Source organism: Amaranthus tricolor, chromosome 1 (genome assembly GCF_026212465.1).
Source record: "Amaranthus tricolor cultivar Red isolate AtriRed21 chromosome 1, ASM2621246v1, whole genome shotgun sequence".
Lineage (NCBI taxonomy): Eukaryota > Viridiplantae > Streptophyta > Magnoliopsida > Caryophyllales > Amaranthaceae > Amaranthus > Amaranthus tricolor.
Genome location: NC_080047.1, coordinates 6,600,491 through 6,615,522, shown reverse-complemented (window position 1 = coordinate 6,615,522; position 15,032 = coordinate 6,600,491). Strand labels below are relative to the sequence as shown.

At 28.6% G+C, this 15,032-nt stretch overlaps 1 protein-coding gene across 1 annotated transcript; it reads right to left on the bottom strand.

Moving 5' to 3' along the window:
* Positions 1-2,131: 2,131 nt before the first annotated feature.
* LOC130812801 (uncharacterized protein At4g15970-like) lies at positions 2,132-7,520 on the bottom strand. Its single transcript, XM_057678409.1, has 3 exons — positions 6,997-7,520; positions 5,297-5,668; positions 2,132-2,864 (listed from the first exon to the last, which is right to left on the bottom strand). The coding sequence occupies exons 1-3, from the start codon at positions 7,225-7,227 to the stop codon at positions 2,379-2,381; spliced, it is 1,089 nt and encodes a 362-aa protein (XP_057534392.1). The 5' UTR covers positions 7,228-7,520; the 3' UTR covers positions 2,132-2,378.
* Between the last annotated feature and the right edge of the window lie 7,512 nt (positions 7,521-15,032).

Sequence of the window (15,032 nt, the reverse complement as noted above, 5' to 3'; positions counted from 1 at the left end):
TAAAACAACAAATAACCAACAACCATCAATTCAGTCTAAACACATGGGCTAAAATAGAAAAAAAAACTAAAGAAACGAAAAAATAGTTTGAAAAGTATAAGTTTTTAAGAAAATCATCACAAAAAAATAGTGATGAAAAGTACACCTTAGGTCTTTTTCAAATTATGGAGTTACTATAATTATTTAGACATTTACTACTACTAATAAAAATATATACTAGAAGAAGAAAAAATGTAGTTATATTCAAAAATAATGATTTTAAGAAGCAAGTTTTTTTTATTTTATTTACAAAATTGATTGTAAAAGGGTCAATGAAAATCAAACTTATATCTCATATGGTGAATATAATACTTGCCGCTATTGAGAATTGACATGAATCTCAAGAGGCAAGTTAACATGTATTTTGAAAGTTTTTAATATATTAGTTTTTTCATACAACAATAACAATAATTATAATAATAACAATTATTATTATTATTATTATTATTATTATTATTATTATTATTATTGAGTTTTATACATAAAGTGCTCTAAAGAGGTTGAATTTGAAAATATATTAATACAAAAATTGGGTAATGGTTTTAGATATAAAGTTAAATGAAAATTTTGATTTTTTATGGGACATACATGATAAGTAAGTTCCGTCACACGAATACAAATTAAAATCATATTTTTTTAGTTTTTTATATGATTTTTCTAATTTATGTCACTCGGGATATTATAAAACAACATTTAACTTATTTAATTTAAGATAATTATCTTAATAATTTCTTTTAGATAGTGATTTCTAATTATAAATACTAATTAGAATATTTTAGTATGGAGATGCTTATTCATTTATTTGTGAATCGTGTTTATTGTATTCATTAATTACTCATTAATAGCTACTACCTAGAGAAGGCTATTTTTATACTCCTTACTTTAATATTGTATGCTTATACGCATCAGCTTCTAATTTAATTTCATGTAATTAATGACACAAACTTCAACTTGTTTTTTAGGAATAAATAAATATAAAAACTCCTTGGATTTGATAATTTGGGATGTGTTTTAATACATTCCTTAAAGTCAAAATATTGTAACATTCTGCAAATCATATGAATACGATCGTTAAGAAAAGGTTCATATATGATAGCTGATAGTTGGTAGATAGTAATTGATTAAAATGATTAATTTTATTTATTGGTTTAACTTATTAATTTTAAATACACTGATAGAAACAAAATTTTCAAAAATAAACTTGTATCAATGAGTTGTTTTAACTAAATAATTAACCAATCACTAACATTAGCAGTCTGTTTGGTAGGTGGTAATAAATAATGGTAATAGGAATGAAAACTAGTTAATTTGCTTGAAAAATCCTTTAGCTACCTTGATGGTCATGCTTGTCCAACTTCAATCATCTCATTTTCTTCATAAATTTCATTTCAATGCATTACAATTAAGGGAGGTGGTATTAGGTGGAAATGAAAATTTGTAAACAAAAAAACTTTTTTATGATCAAAGTTTCATCATCATGGAAATGACATGAAATTTTGATGAAATTTTACACAATAAATTATTTCCATCACCACTATTTAGTACCACTATAAATTTTACATTTACGTGGTTTAACCATCCAATCATCTATTTATGTTAAAATAAACTAAAATAACTCCCAATAACTTTTTTTACCAAATAACCCCAACATGTCCTCAAGAAAATTATGCACCATCAAAGTTGGAAATTAGAATCACCTTAAATATTTGTGGAGTTCTGTTTAGAGTCATAAACATGCATCTTATAAAGGTATTATAAAACATTCACTATTCCGTTTTTAATAATTAGTTTAAATTTTAATGAAAAATAAGTGAAATTAATTTAGTGATTAATTAAAATATATAAACAATAATAATAAAAATTTTTATTAACAAGAACAATGTTTTTGTTCTTGATATGAAACAACAATAATGTTGCATGATATAAATATATATTAAATTTATATTCCTTAAATTAAAATGAAAACCTTTGAGCAACTAAGAAACTTACTAATGATTAAGCTGCTCATAATAATGCCACCTCTCTAGTAACAGGTTATCCATCCTTCATGTTATTTATAGAACTAATGCAAGATAAAGAATTTAAATTAAAATTTGATCCAAAAATGATAATACTAGCTATTATATTTAATTTGAAAAAAAAGAACAAAATCATGTACAATTTACAAAATGTTATCATAAAATAATTAACAAAAAATTCCAAACAATGACTTCTTATAGTTACATGTTTTTTTTTTTAATTATAAAGTAGGCTGATTGAAGAGAGTATGTAAAGATTGAACCCAGAACTTACTAAAAAAAAGCGATATTTAATCCAAAACCAGTAAAATAAGTTATATATCACATATGACATAACTTTGGTGCCCTCCATTTAGTTGGCTGTGGTGTTGTATGATTTGAAGAAGAAAAGTAAGTTTTCCAATCTTGAAGTATAATTTTAAGGTCTCCTATTTTGTTGTCTAATCCAACACAACAATTAGCATGCATGGTGCAAACCTTATTGAAATCTTTACTTCTTTCACAAAACCCACCAAAATAATTGGTGTCCATAAACCTTAATTTGACTCCAAGTTTCCTTACAAAATCACTTCCTTTAATTCTATTGAACACATCTTGTTCATGTAATGTAGGATATGTGTGTCTAGATGATACCCAAAATTTGTAGAATTTGATGGTGCGATTGTTAGACCTTACGAAAAGAAATCCATTGTTGGGGGCATTTGATATGTCCAATTCCCTACCATTGAAATGATCACATGAGGTTTGAAAGTCCGCATCATGTCTAAAATTTGGAAATGGATTTCGAAACCACATAACATCAGTGTCCTACAAAGTATAAAAATTTTCACTATTATAATTCAAAATAATTACATAAATAAGCATCGAAAATAAGCATACAATACTTCTTTCATTCTGAAACACTTGCTACATTATGGTTATTGACTCTATTCATCGTTCAAGCTTATTTTATACCTTGTAGCTAATGTGTAAGAAAGAATATAGTCAAGTGAGATCTTATTTAAATCGTCTAATCGTATATTTTTATAATATTAATTTTTTATAATTTTTAAATATGTATAGTTCAATATATAAATGATCAAACTAACCCATGAATTGTGTAAAAGTCAAACATAACATATGCAACAAGGAAGAGAGACGTTACTTCCTCTATTTTAAAATACTCACTACATAACAAATTTTGACACTATTATTCGTTCACACTTATTTTACATATTGCGGCTAATGTATAAGAAAGATATAGTTAAGTGTGATATTGTTTGAATCCTCTAATTGAATACTTTCATTATATTAACTTTTTATAATTTTTTTATGTGTATAGTTCAATATATAAATGATCAAAATAACACATCAAATTATGTAAAAAGTCAAATATAGCAAGTATAATGCAACATAGGATGTATATTAATTATATTGATTGACAACACGTAATATTGTGATAATGAATTGTCTTGATTTGCTTACGTCATTTTGAATAATATAAGAAATTTATAAAGGCTATTTAATTTTTAAGAAAAAATTTTTCATAAAATCATGTGACGTCGTCTTAAAAAAGTAGGTATCAAATAAGCATAATCAAGAATTTATTGCCTTGATATTACGAAGTAAATTGCTTTTTACCAATTAACAAGGTTAATTAGCTATGGTCAATATATCTATAAATTTGAATTTTTTTTTATTTATTAATTTATTTAGTTGAATATTGACTAATAAAAAATAATGAAAAAGTTGAATTTTCTCTCAATAGAAATAAGTATTTATTTTTTTCAGGTAAGGTAATATATTCAATTTTACCTTACCCTTTCATCCATCGAGCTATCCTATAATAAAAAATAATAAAATAGATAAAAAAAAAAAAAACACCGACCAAGTTAAAGTTAGCTAAAAGCAAAAATTTACTTTTTTAATATTTATAAGTAGAATTTTCAAACCTCTATACATCATGAGCTAGAATAATTAATATTGAAAATTCATCTTTTGAATTCTGATATTATTGGCCAATTCGTATTCATCGATGATTCCTCATTGTCGTGCGTGTCGGCTAGTCGCCATCTCTCTTTCACTAAAGAAGTGATCTATAAATAGAGGATTATTTCTGGTCCAAGCTAATTAACGCTGCTAATTACCATCATTTTATTTTTCTAATTAAGCGATTTTTTTATGTATAGGATTTGATGAGAGAAGGGGCTGGATGAGAATCGATCATAGGTAATAGGACGTTTTATTTTAGTTTTATCACTCGTGTTGAAACCCTAAAATTGTGAAAAAAAATATAAAATATACAGCTGAATATAGTATAATTGTTTTTATCAACTAATTTGAACAGAACATACTACTAAGAGCAGTTGAGCAGTTTGTTAAAAGATAAGCTTATCATAGCAATAAATTGTAAACTAATAACCAAACATTATGAATAAATTAGATGGTTTAAGCATCCAACTATTGCCAAAATAAGGTAAATTTATTAAGAATAATTTGCGTATTATAACCTGGAAGTTAGGACTTTTGCAAATTACCATTTTAAATATTTATTTTTTGTGAATTAAAATCATCAAAGTACCAGAGTCTACAGGGTATAGGCTAAATCACAGAGTTCCGACCACTTAACCTAAAATTTCGACCATCAAGATTGTCCAAATTATATGATTTGACCTGAAATGCTGTAAACTTTGATACTTAGGTGGCTATAGTTTGCAAAAAAAGACATTTTTTTTTACTAGGACCGTCTCACCATAAGAAAACTTTTTTTTTCTTCTTAATATGAACTGACCCAATTAATTATCAAAAAAAAAAAACAGGCTGATTGTATGGGTTCGTCTTAAGGTGACACAGTCTCATAATAGAGAATATAATTTCATATCATTTTAATCTCAACATATCAATCAAGATAACTCGATTGGTATGATGATTATCTTGGGAATATAATTATTTTATCTTGTAACTATTTATAGATAATATTACATGTAACCTTTATTTTTAGTATTTATATTTCTATGTAATGTTTTAGATATTTCTTTTTTAGCATAAATACAATGAATGTTATGATGATTAATATTAAGAATCATTTTAACCTATTCTAAACTCTCATAAACTCTCTACATCTCATACAAGACTTGCCGAAAAATAAATATTAAGGTTCTAATTCATAAAAGTGTTAAAATTCAAGATTGTAAATTATTTATTTCTTGATAAGCAGTTATTTTGCCAAAGATCCGAGAAAGTAAAAGAAAGAATAATACCGTAAAAACAAAGTTGTATCCCAAGCTTAAAATAGTTTGCAAGAAGGCAAGTCTTTCCCACATCATTTCCATATAAATAGGGCTCATAAACCTTGCTTCATCAGCCATTTTTGATGATTTCTTAGTCTTGAAAAAATAACAATGCCTCACTAACTTCTGGCATCTAATATACGCCTTCTGATCAACAGCCACAACCATTAAATGATTAACAAGTTCAGCCGTATTATTTCCATTTCTCATACTCTCTAAAAACAGATCAAATACTGAGTTTGGTTCTGCCCATGCATCGTTCAATGTTGTTATTATTACTGTTTTTTCCTTCGTTGCAGCTGCTTCTAGAACCTTCTTTAGCTCATTATTATTTTCTTTGACCTATCAATTATAATCCATTATTATTATATATTATTGGAGTATTATGTTAGATGAATATAAGCATACCATGTTTGGACATGTGTACCACATAAGGCTTCGAAAATAAAGAGACTCAAACTTATTAAAAACAGCTGGTATCTTGAGAGACCGTATCTCAGAGAGACATGTCTCAGGCTCATCTTATTAAAGCTTATTAAATAAAAAAATAAGCATACCAGCTAACACAATTAGAGATGGTCTTCAAGGAGACTGTCTCTCACAAAAATTTGGTATTGATAAAATAATAGTATATTTTAAGCTCCGAGTATATATTAAGATAGAGCATGATGTTTATTGTTTTGATATAAAATATTATGTGGCCTTAAATAAAAAAGTATTTATATATATATATATATATATATAACATTGCCATCATGTTAAGTGGATTACATCATCACATACCCTACAATTCTAACATATAGATGTGGTTAAGTAGATGAGCCAAACCAAAATATCCATGTCCAATGAGAACTATTCCTAAAGCATATTTCCCGGCAACTTCCTAAATACTCCACATTCTCCAAAAACTACATCTGAAAGAAGAAACAACAAACATGACATACATGCTAAATCATTTTTCTCCTCTTCTCTATAATTTTGTGGAAAAATAAAGAAAATAATACTTAGAGAGTCTATACAAGTACTGAATTTTCATCATATTAATTATGTAAAGATTTAAAATAACAAACTTTTATATTTGAAAATTTAAAACTAATTACTTGTTTGACTCTTTATTTTAAATAGTTATTAAAATGTTTTTATATATTACTGCAAATTCAAAAAGATAATATTGCTGGGAATTCAAAAAGATAAATTATCAAAATAAAAAAATGATTCCAAAGAAAGGAGATTCCTTACATAGAAGAGGGCGGAAGACAAAAGTATGTAGGTTGCAACTTGTGAGAATTAAAACGTTCTATCACTTGAAATAGAAATTAAATACTATTAAACACCATCTAGCTAGGTTAATCAATAATTCTCTTACACAAAAATATACTTTTTTTGTTTTCATTTGTTTCTTCTATTAATTTTTGTTTGCGAATTCCAATGCAAACTGAAAATAATAATTTATATTGTAAGATTTTAAAAATTCTAAAAGTTTGATATTTAAAAAGTATATATTGAGACAAATCTATCAAAAACTCACATGAATATTATGTTTATTCATATATATATATATATATGTATAGTTCAATTAGAAATCATAGTCAAAGTTTGACAAAAAATTCGTAAATTTTATTTAAGAAAAACATATGAAATCAAATGAAGTAGGTAACATGGAAAATTACCTGTTTATGTTTGAGACCCAAGCCAAAGTTGGTGCATGAAGAATAGTAGAAGACGATGATAACAACTCCAAGCGTTAATATTAACACCATAATATCTCGAGTCCTTGCAAAATCAAACTTATTCATGGCTGACAATGATGATGAATAATCTTGTTTCGTCGAATCCTCCATAATTGGGCTCTTCTCATCATCTGTAGCTCTTCCTTCCTCTATTCTAATATCTCCTTTCATTGTTTAGAGAAAGAAAACCCAGTATTTTTCTTCAGAGGATAGAGATCAAATGCTTGCTTGATAAATTATATAACTATAGCAAATATAATTACCGATTATGACCTTAAAATAATTTATTTATATGAATTATAACAGGTTGATTAAATATAATGTACTGCAAATTCCCATGTAAAAAAAAAAAGCTATAAAGCCCAAGGAAGATTCAATTTAAAAAATAAAAATATACTGTGTGTAATATGAGGGCGTATGAATAAGTCAAGTCTTTTAATGCATGCCGTGTTGGACCAATTGCTATGCATAGTCCTACTTTTTAAAATAACACGTTTGGTCTAATTTCAAGATAAATAGTTATTTCGCATATTCAGAGATATTAGTTATTTCACATATTCTTTTGATTCAGAAGATCTTATTTTTATATATGGATTGAATACTCTAATTAATATAATTATTATTATTTGATTTTTTTAAAGATCATTTTAATCAGAGACGGTTTCTCACAAGACTAGCTCTTATTATAATTTTGGTCATATCGGATAGGGCTGGGCAAATCTGAATATCCAATCCGATATATTATGCAATTTGGATAGGGTATTTGATATCCAATTATGTTTGGATATCGATTATCCGAAAAAAATCAAATCAATTGAAGGCTGCTACATTAATTTATTTTTTTTTACGGGATAAACTGAAGGAAGGAAGGTAGCAAGATTCAAACTAAAGTTTCTGATATTGGTACAAGCTAAAACTGAAATAAGATTTTATTTCTCTATAAATTATTATTTTTTATTTGTAGTAACAATTATCTTTTATAAATAAAGGGTGAAGGGGATGAAAGTTGATTCTTTTTATATGTGATGAGAATTAAGAATTCGCAACGGCAAAAGGGAGAGCAATCAGTCATATGAAGATTAAACACTTAAACTATGAAATTAAGGTGGTGATTGAGTTACTAATTTGTGATTATGTCCTCTTTGATAAAGGGATTATTTTGTCCTATTCAAAAGCTAAACTGAATTTCGCAATTCATGCATATAAAATTAAGAAAAAGTATGTGATATATAGAATCTCTAGTAGAGAAGAGAAAATTAATTATTTATATAAGTAAGTGAAAATTGAATTTCTATAATTCTCTCTAGCAGCCATTGTTGCATGTCTTGTATTCTTTATGATATAGGAATAATTACAACCAACAATACATGTGAATATTCTAAGAGGGGTAAGAAAAATTAGTGTTGATCATATGCCTTTTTTGGCTAACCTACAATAATTTTGGCTTCAAGTAACTACTCTTAGGTGGTTTACATTAAAAAAAAAAAAAAAAAAAAAAAAAAAAAAACTCCTAGTTGGTACCATAGGGTATGAACTATGAATTATTCATATCAAAACTATTATTATTGTACCATATCATTATATCCTATAAATTCTGCATACAAAAAGGGTCTGAAAATAGCAAATTTAGAACCATACAATGTACGTATATTTTCTAAAAAGAGGACATGAGGAATATGGTCAAAGAAATTCCATATGAAAACTATTAAATTCAATATATTTATATAAGAATAATATTATATATATATATATATATATATATATATATATATATATATATATATTTATTGCAACTTAATAAGATCAATGTGTATTATAAGTTTGATAAAGTATAAATAATAAAGTCGATGTTGAGTGTACATCAAGCCTCATATAAGAAAATAAGAAAATTTTGACAAGTATGTTAGTGATTTATCTCTAAAGTACTGTGAGACTTTTTGGAAGGTGCCCTAAATAAATCCGTGTTGGCTCGATCTAAGGCGGGTAATATTATATTAATGTGGATCATTTTATAGCTATTGAGCCCAACAATTAGCATCAGAGCCCAAAGTTCGGCTGTGTGAATACATATACGATGGAGTAACATTGTGAGTAGCATGTTGAATTGCTAGAACAGATATGTGCGCGAGTTCTTGTGTGAACAAGCAACAACAGATCTGATAATTTGTGGTGAAGCGGCAATACAAAGAGACAAATTATATCGATGGAGGAGAGGGTACGTACATAAGTGATGTGATCCTCTGTCAGAGGCGGATTGTTAAGTGTATATATCTCGATCAATCTCACATTGAAAAAATAAAAAAGTGTTTACAAGTATATAAGTGATCTAACTCTCAATTCGTATGAGATCTTTTAGGAACGAGTCCAAAATTAAATTCGTGCGGGCTTGATGCTGAGGCAGACTATATGATTAATTCTAATATAGATCCTTCAACACTTGTACATAAATTCAAAATAAAAAGCATGTGGAGGAATTTTATATAATCATGGAGGATTTTGTATTTTTTCTGTATCTTCTAGTAATTAATATTTCTAATTACTTTTTTAAAAATCTGGCCCCATTTAATACAATATTAATGTTCAATTATAGTTGAGCCAAAGAAGTCAATGGATACGTAGCTTAAAAACTCCAACGGTGCGTTTGGTTAGTGGTATTAAATGGTGATAATGAGAATGAATTATAGTGTAAAATTTTATCAAAAGTTCTATGTCATTCCCATGGTAATGAAACTTTAATCACAAAAACATTTTTTTGTTTACAAATTTTCATTACCACCTAATACTACATCTCCCAATGGTAATGCATTGGAATGAATTTTATGAAGAAAATGAGATGATTGAAATTGGACAAGCATGACCATCAAGGTAGCCAAAAGATATTTCAACCAAAAATACATTTATTTTTCATTCCCATTACTATTGTTTATTAGCACCTACTAAATTCTAGCATCTAGTAATGGTAAGTGCAAGTGGTATAAGAATGGGGATGGAGATATTCATTGCCTTCTATGTTAACAACTATTAGTATTTGTCAGTCTTTTTCTCTCCATGGTATGATTCCACAACTTGCAAGACTAAAGACTTAAAAGCACAACCACAAGTTGTAACCAATGATACATACTCCACAAATAGAAGAGCTTCTTTGACTATTATGCCCAACGTTGTTATTTTGGATTTCAAATTGGGTGTTGGTACATCCGATATTTAAATAGATATGGGTTACTTTTTTCGTTTTATCAAGTTTGTAATATTTTACTTGTTTTGTAAAAGTTTATAGAAGATAAAATATAGTAAACCTAATGTGTTAGAAGTTAAATTAATATTAAAAGATAACATTTTTTAAAAAACTAATCAACAAATATCATGTGGTTGAATATTTATAACCCGCTATGTTTTTAACTTATTGATCGTGAATAGGGCATGTTTGGTCTAGCTTTTAGAAAAAATTTTTGGTTTATAAAATAATTTCGCAGAAACCGTATATAGAGAAACACGTTTTAAAAGCAAATTTTTTATCTTATATTTTTTAAATGAGTTTGAAAAACAAAATCAAATTTAAGTATTTTGCCTTTTCCTTTGTACTTTAACAAATTTTTATGTTTTGAATATTACCAGTATAAAAACAATTTCGTTTAGAAGTGTAATTGCAAAAATAAGAAGTCTATTATTGTTAGTAGAGGGAAAGTAAATGGGGCGTTATTTTTTTACAATTTCTCTTGACATGAGACTCTTACACTCTTTACAAATGATAATGAAAATTACATCAACTATTAAAATATTTAACATCAAAATGAAATGAAACAATTCATAAACAAGAAGAACAACACAAAATTTATCTCATAATCCAACGAATCAATTAAAAGCAAAAAACATAAGTATAAATTACAAAACTTAATTATACATACAAAAAATATATCTTAAAACTAAAACTAATTTGGGCTCTAAACGGTCTCACCACCGAAATGTGCATAGAACGAACATGATTGCTAGCAATAGTAAATACCCAATAAGGATGATCGATATAATGGTAATAGATAGTAGTCTCTCAATATGGAGTCCCTTTTGAATTTGACAAACTTTATTGCATTTTCTTTTTTAGTTATAGTCCAACATTCTATATTTTAATCTTTATTACACTCATTATCTTATTTATCCAATCATCAAGTCGTTTTATAATATCTTATTCTCCAACTAATATAATTATAATCATCATCCAACTTCAAAAGAACTGATAAAATATATGCTTATTGACTTCTTCCTTTGTCCCTCTTATATTGCATTTGTTTCAATCTAGATAAAATTTAATGGAGATGGAAAAATAAGATAAAAAATACGATAATAAGAATGAGTGATTAAAATGGAGAAAGAAAAAAATTTTAAATGAAAATTAAAATTTTAAAAAAAGTGAGATCATTAATAAAAAAAAAAAAAAGAAAAAGAGCAAAATCAGTTAAAAAATAAAATGAAAATAGCTCGTCATGTATGAGACCGTTCAATCTTAAGACGAACCCGTATAATTAACTTATTTCTGTAATTAATCACTTTAAAATTGTAAATAATCACTTTATTAGACTAAATGAGTATGGGTCAACCCAATATAGGTATTCTCAACATGAGACTGTTTCATTTAAGAATTTGTGAAATGAAAATTAGTGTAAATTGAATGAAAATATTAAAGGTGTTTATTAGATTCATATTGTAACACCCGAATTTCCTCCCTTCCTTCACGATTCTGGTTTCGTAGAAGGGGTTGGAAATTAGGGGTTGAATTTCCAACCCCTTCAACGAAACCAGAATCGTGAAGGAAGGGAGGAAATTCGGGTGTTACACATATGTTTCGAGTCGATTTAAAATTGGATCTTGTGTACATATTAATTTTTACATAATTTTAAATTAAATTTTGAAGTGGGTTCAAGTCAGGTTCAATTACAATGTTAGGTTTCGGGTCTGTTTTGAACATCTCTAGAAAATACAATGGAATTTCAAAAAGAAATGTTGAATAAAATAAACTTTTTTTAAAAAATATTCTCAAAATAAGTTTGGAAAATTTTAATTCCCAAAATAAACATATTCGTGTCCGAGTTTAAGCTCAGGTTTGTTCGCTGTGAAAAAAGTCAAAAAGATTTATTTTCTGTTAGTAACAACGAACAAAGGGAGACAATATCCCTTCAAACATGTTTTTTTGTCCCTTCAAATATTATGAGATTGTCTCCCTTTTGATCGTTGTTAACTTGTTAGTAACAGAGAACAAATCTTTTTAACTTTTTTGACCAGTTTCTTTTTTGCTATTAGTATTAGCGAACAAATACCTAATTTCAACTTTGACATAAAAACGAGAATTAAAATTTCTCAAAATTTAATTTAATTTCGATTTTTCATTACAAAAACGCACACCGACTTGCTGGGCCTTATTTGGACTTGGGTTATTATTAAATCGCCCGTACCATCACATGGACTCAGCATACAACATTTTGAGAAAAATTGAAAAAAATAAGATCATTTAACAACTTTATTCCAAAAATAAACTTCTTGAAAACTTTATTCCCAAAATAAGTGTCCGTACATCCAAACCTAGGTTTGGTGTAAAAACGCTGTTACTAAAAGCGAAAATAAAAAACAAAAATTAGAAAAGACTAAAGTCGCTGTTAGTAACAGCGACTTAAGGAGAGTCAACTCCTTAAGTCGTTGTTACTAACAGCGACTTAATACGCATTATATTTTCCAATTTCCTTCTTCCTCATTTCAGTTCACTACTTCATTACATTTTCGAAACTTACGAGATCTCCCTCTTCTTTCCACCATTAAAATCAACTTCAATCCTTCAACTAATCTCATCAAATCAAGTTTGTACCAATAATTAATTCTGTCATCTTCCTACATTGACTTAACGTACTTTTTTTGTGTTATTTTTCTATTTTCGAAAGATTAGGGTTTACAAACTTTTAGTCAACTTTCACATAAATGTAGGTTCATAAACTTGCAATTTACTACTTCTTGTTGATCTACAGCTTATTAGGTACGTTTTTATTATAAATTTTTTTATTTGTTGTTGATTCTAAAATGTATGTCATATATAGTGGTCATTTACACTTAAACTCTATGAATATGTCGAATGTAGTTGTTATTTACCTTGATCTTCATAATGAGGTTGTTTGTTCATGAATTTGTTGTTGATTTTAAAATGTATGTGATCTATAGTGGTCATATATTTATGAACCTGATGGTGATGTTGATTTTGTATGTATTGTTGTAGAAATGGCTTCATTTCGTGTGACTGTTGTATGCTTTTCGAATGGTTCAATTCGATCAAGTAGTAACAATGTTAAGTATGTTGGGGGAAGACGTAAACTGTTTGCATGCAACTCAAACATGGATTTGAATGAATTTAAACATTTTATATGCTCTAAGATTGGCATTGACACTACAAGAAGTACTGTTAATGTAAGTTTCAAGTACAATATGAGTGGAGATTTGTTAGCTTTTTTAGTTGAGGATGAGGAGGCTATAGATGCAATGTGGGAGTATTCAAGGTCTACCCCTACTCCTTCTTTAGAGTTATATGTAGAAGAGGTACCCCTAGGGAATCAAGATATCGATGTTGTGGAAACAAATGCATTCCTGAATGTAACTTCTTCTGCTCCTTCTCATACGCCCTTCCCTACCCAAGAAACCCAAAATTCCTTTATGCCATCTTCCTCTTATCCTTCTAATGAACCCAATCAACTTCAATTTCAAGTCACAAATGATGATACTTTTAACTTAGAAGATACAAATGAGCCTTGGGGTGATGTTAATAGTGAGAGTAATGAATTCGTAGAAGCTCCTTCTGAGGACGATGTGGGTGTTGACGAGGAGGCTCTAGCTAATGACATGAGCTTAGGCAACATTCCAACAATCATTAATCCTACACCTTATGCACTAGTTCCCCCTTTAGATGAACATGTTGAGGACAACTCTTAGAGGTCTTGGGATTGTGATACAACCTACACCAGTGAAGGAGAGTTTCAAAAGGGTATGATGTTTGATAACAAGGATGCCTTGTTGGATGCTGTTAGATTGTATCATATTTATAGAAACGTTGAGTACCGAACTGAGACTTCAAATCAAACCGTGCTCACATTGAAGTGTAAGAAGGGGTGTGCTTGGAGGCTTAGGGCTAGGAAGAGCTTCTATTCACCATCATGGGAGATTGTTACATATGAAGGGAAGCATGGGGGTTGTGTATTAAGTACTAAAAATGTGTCAGCTGGACGCATTCATTTGACATCTTCCGTGATTAACAATCTTATTAGAAATTGTGTTGCTGAAAACCCATCAATTAAGGTCTCCGTGGTGCGACAAATGGTGAAAGACCAATTTGGTGTCGAAGTGACCTATAAGCGGGCATGGTGTGCTAAACAGTAAGCCCTTCTCTCCATCTATGGTACATGGGAAGATTCTTATCCTCTTCTTCCACGCTTCTTGAAGGCATTGCAAGTTTCTAACCCCGGGACTGTAGTTGAGTGGTTCTTTAAGGAAGATAATGATGTTGGTGTGTACGTCCGTCCTAGTATTAGAACTTTCCAACGTGTGTTATGGGCTTTCCAACCTAGTATTGAGGGATTCAAGTATTCCAAACCCCTTATTGCCATTGACGGAACACATTTGTATGGTAAATATCGCCATACGTTGTTAACTGCGGTTGCTCAAGATGGGAACAAGGGAATCTTTCCGCTTGCCTTTGGTTTGGTTGAGAAAGAATGCATAGCCGCCTGGTCTTAGTTTATGGCGTGTGTTCGTAAGCATGTGATGCATAGTTCAAATTTATGTGTTATTTCCGATAGACATGCGGGCATTCTAGCAACATGGAGGAGGCGGAATGACAACCTCCGAATGCCCATCATAGGTTTTGCTTGCGACATTTGTTAAGTAACTTCAACCGTCAAATGGGTAATGTGAAGTTAAAGAAGATGTATGGAAGGACTGCAGAGCAAAGA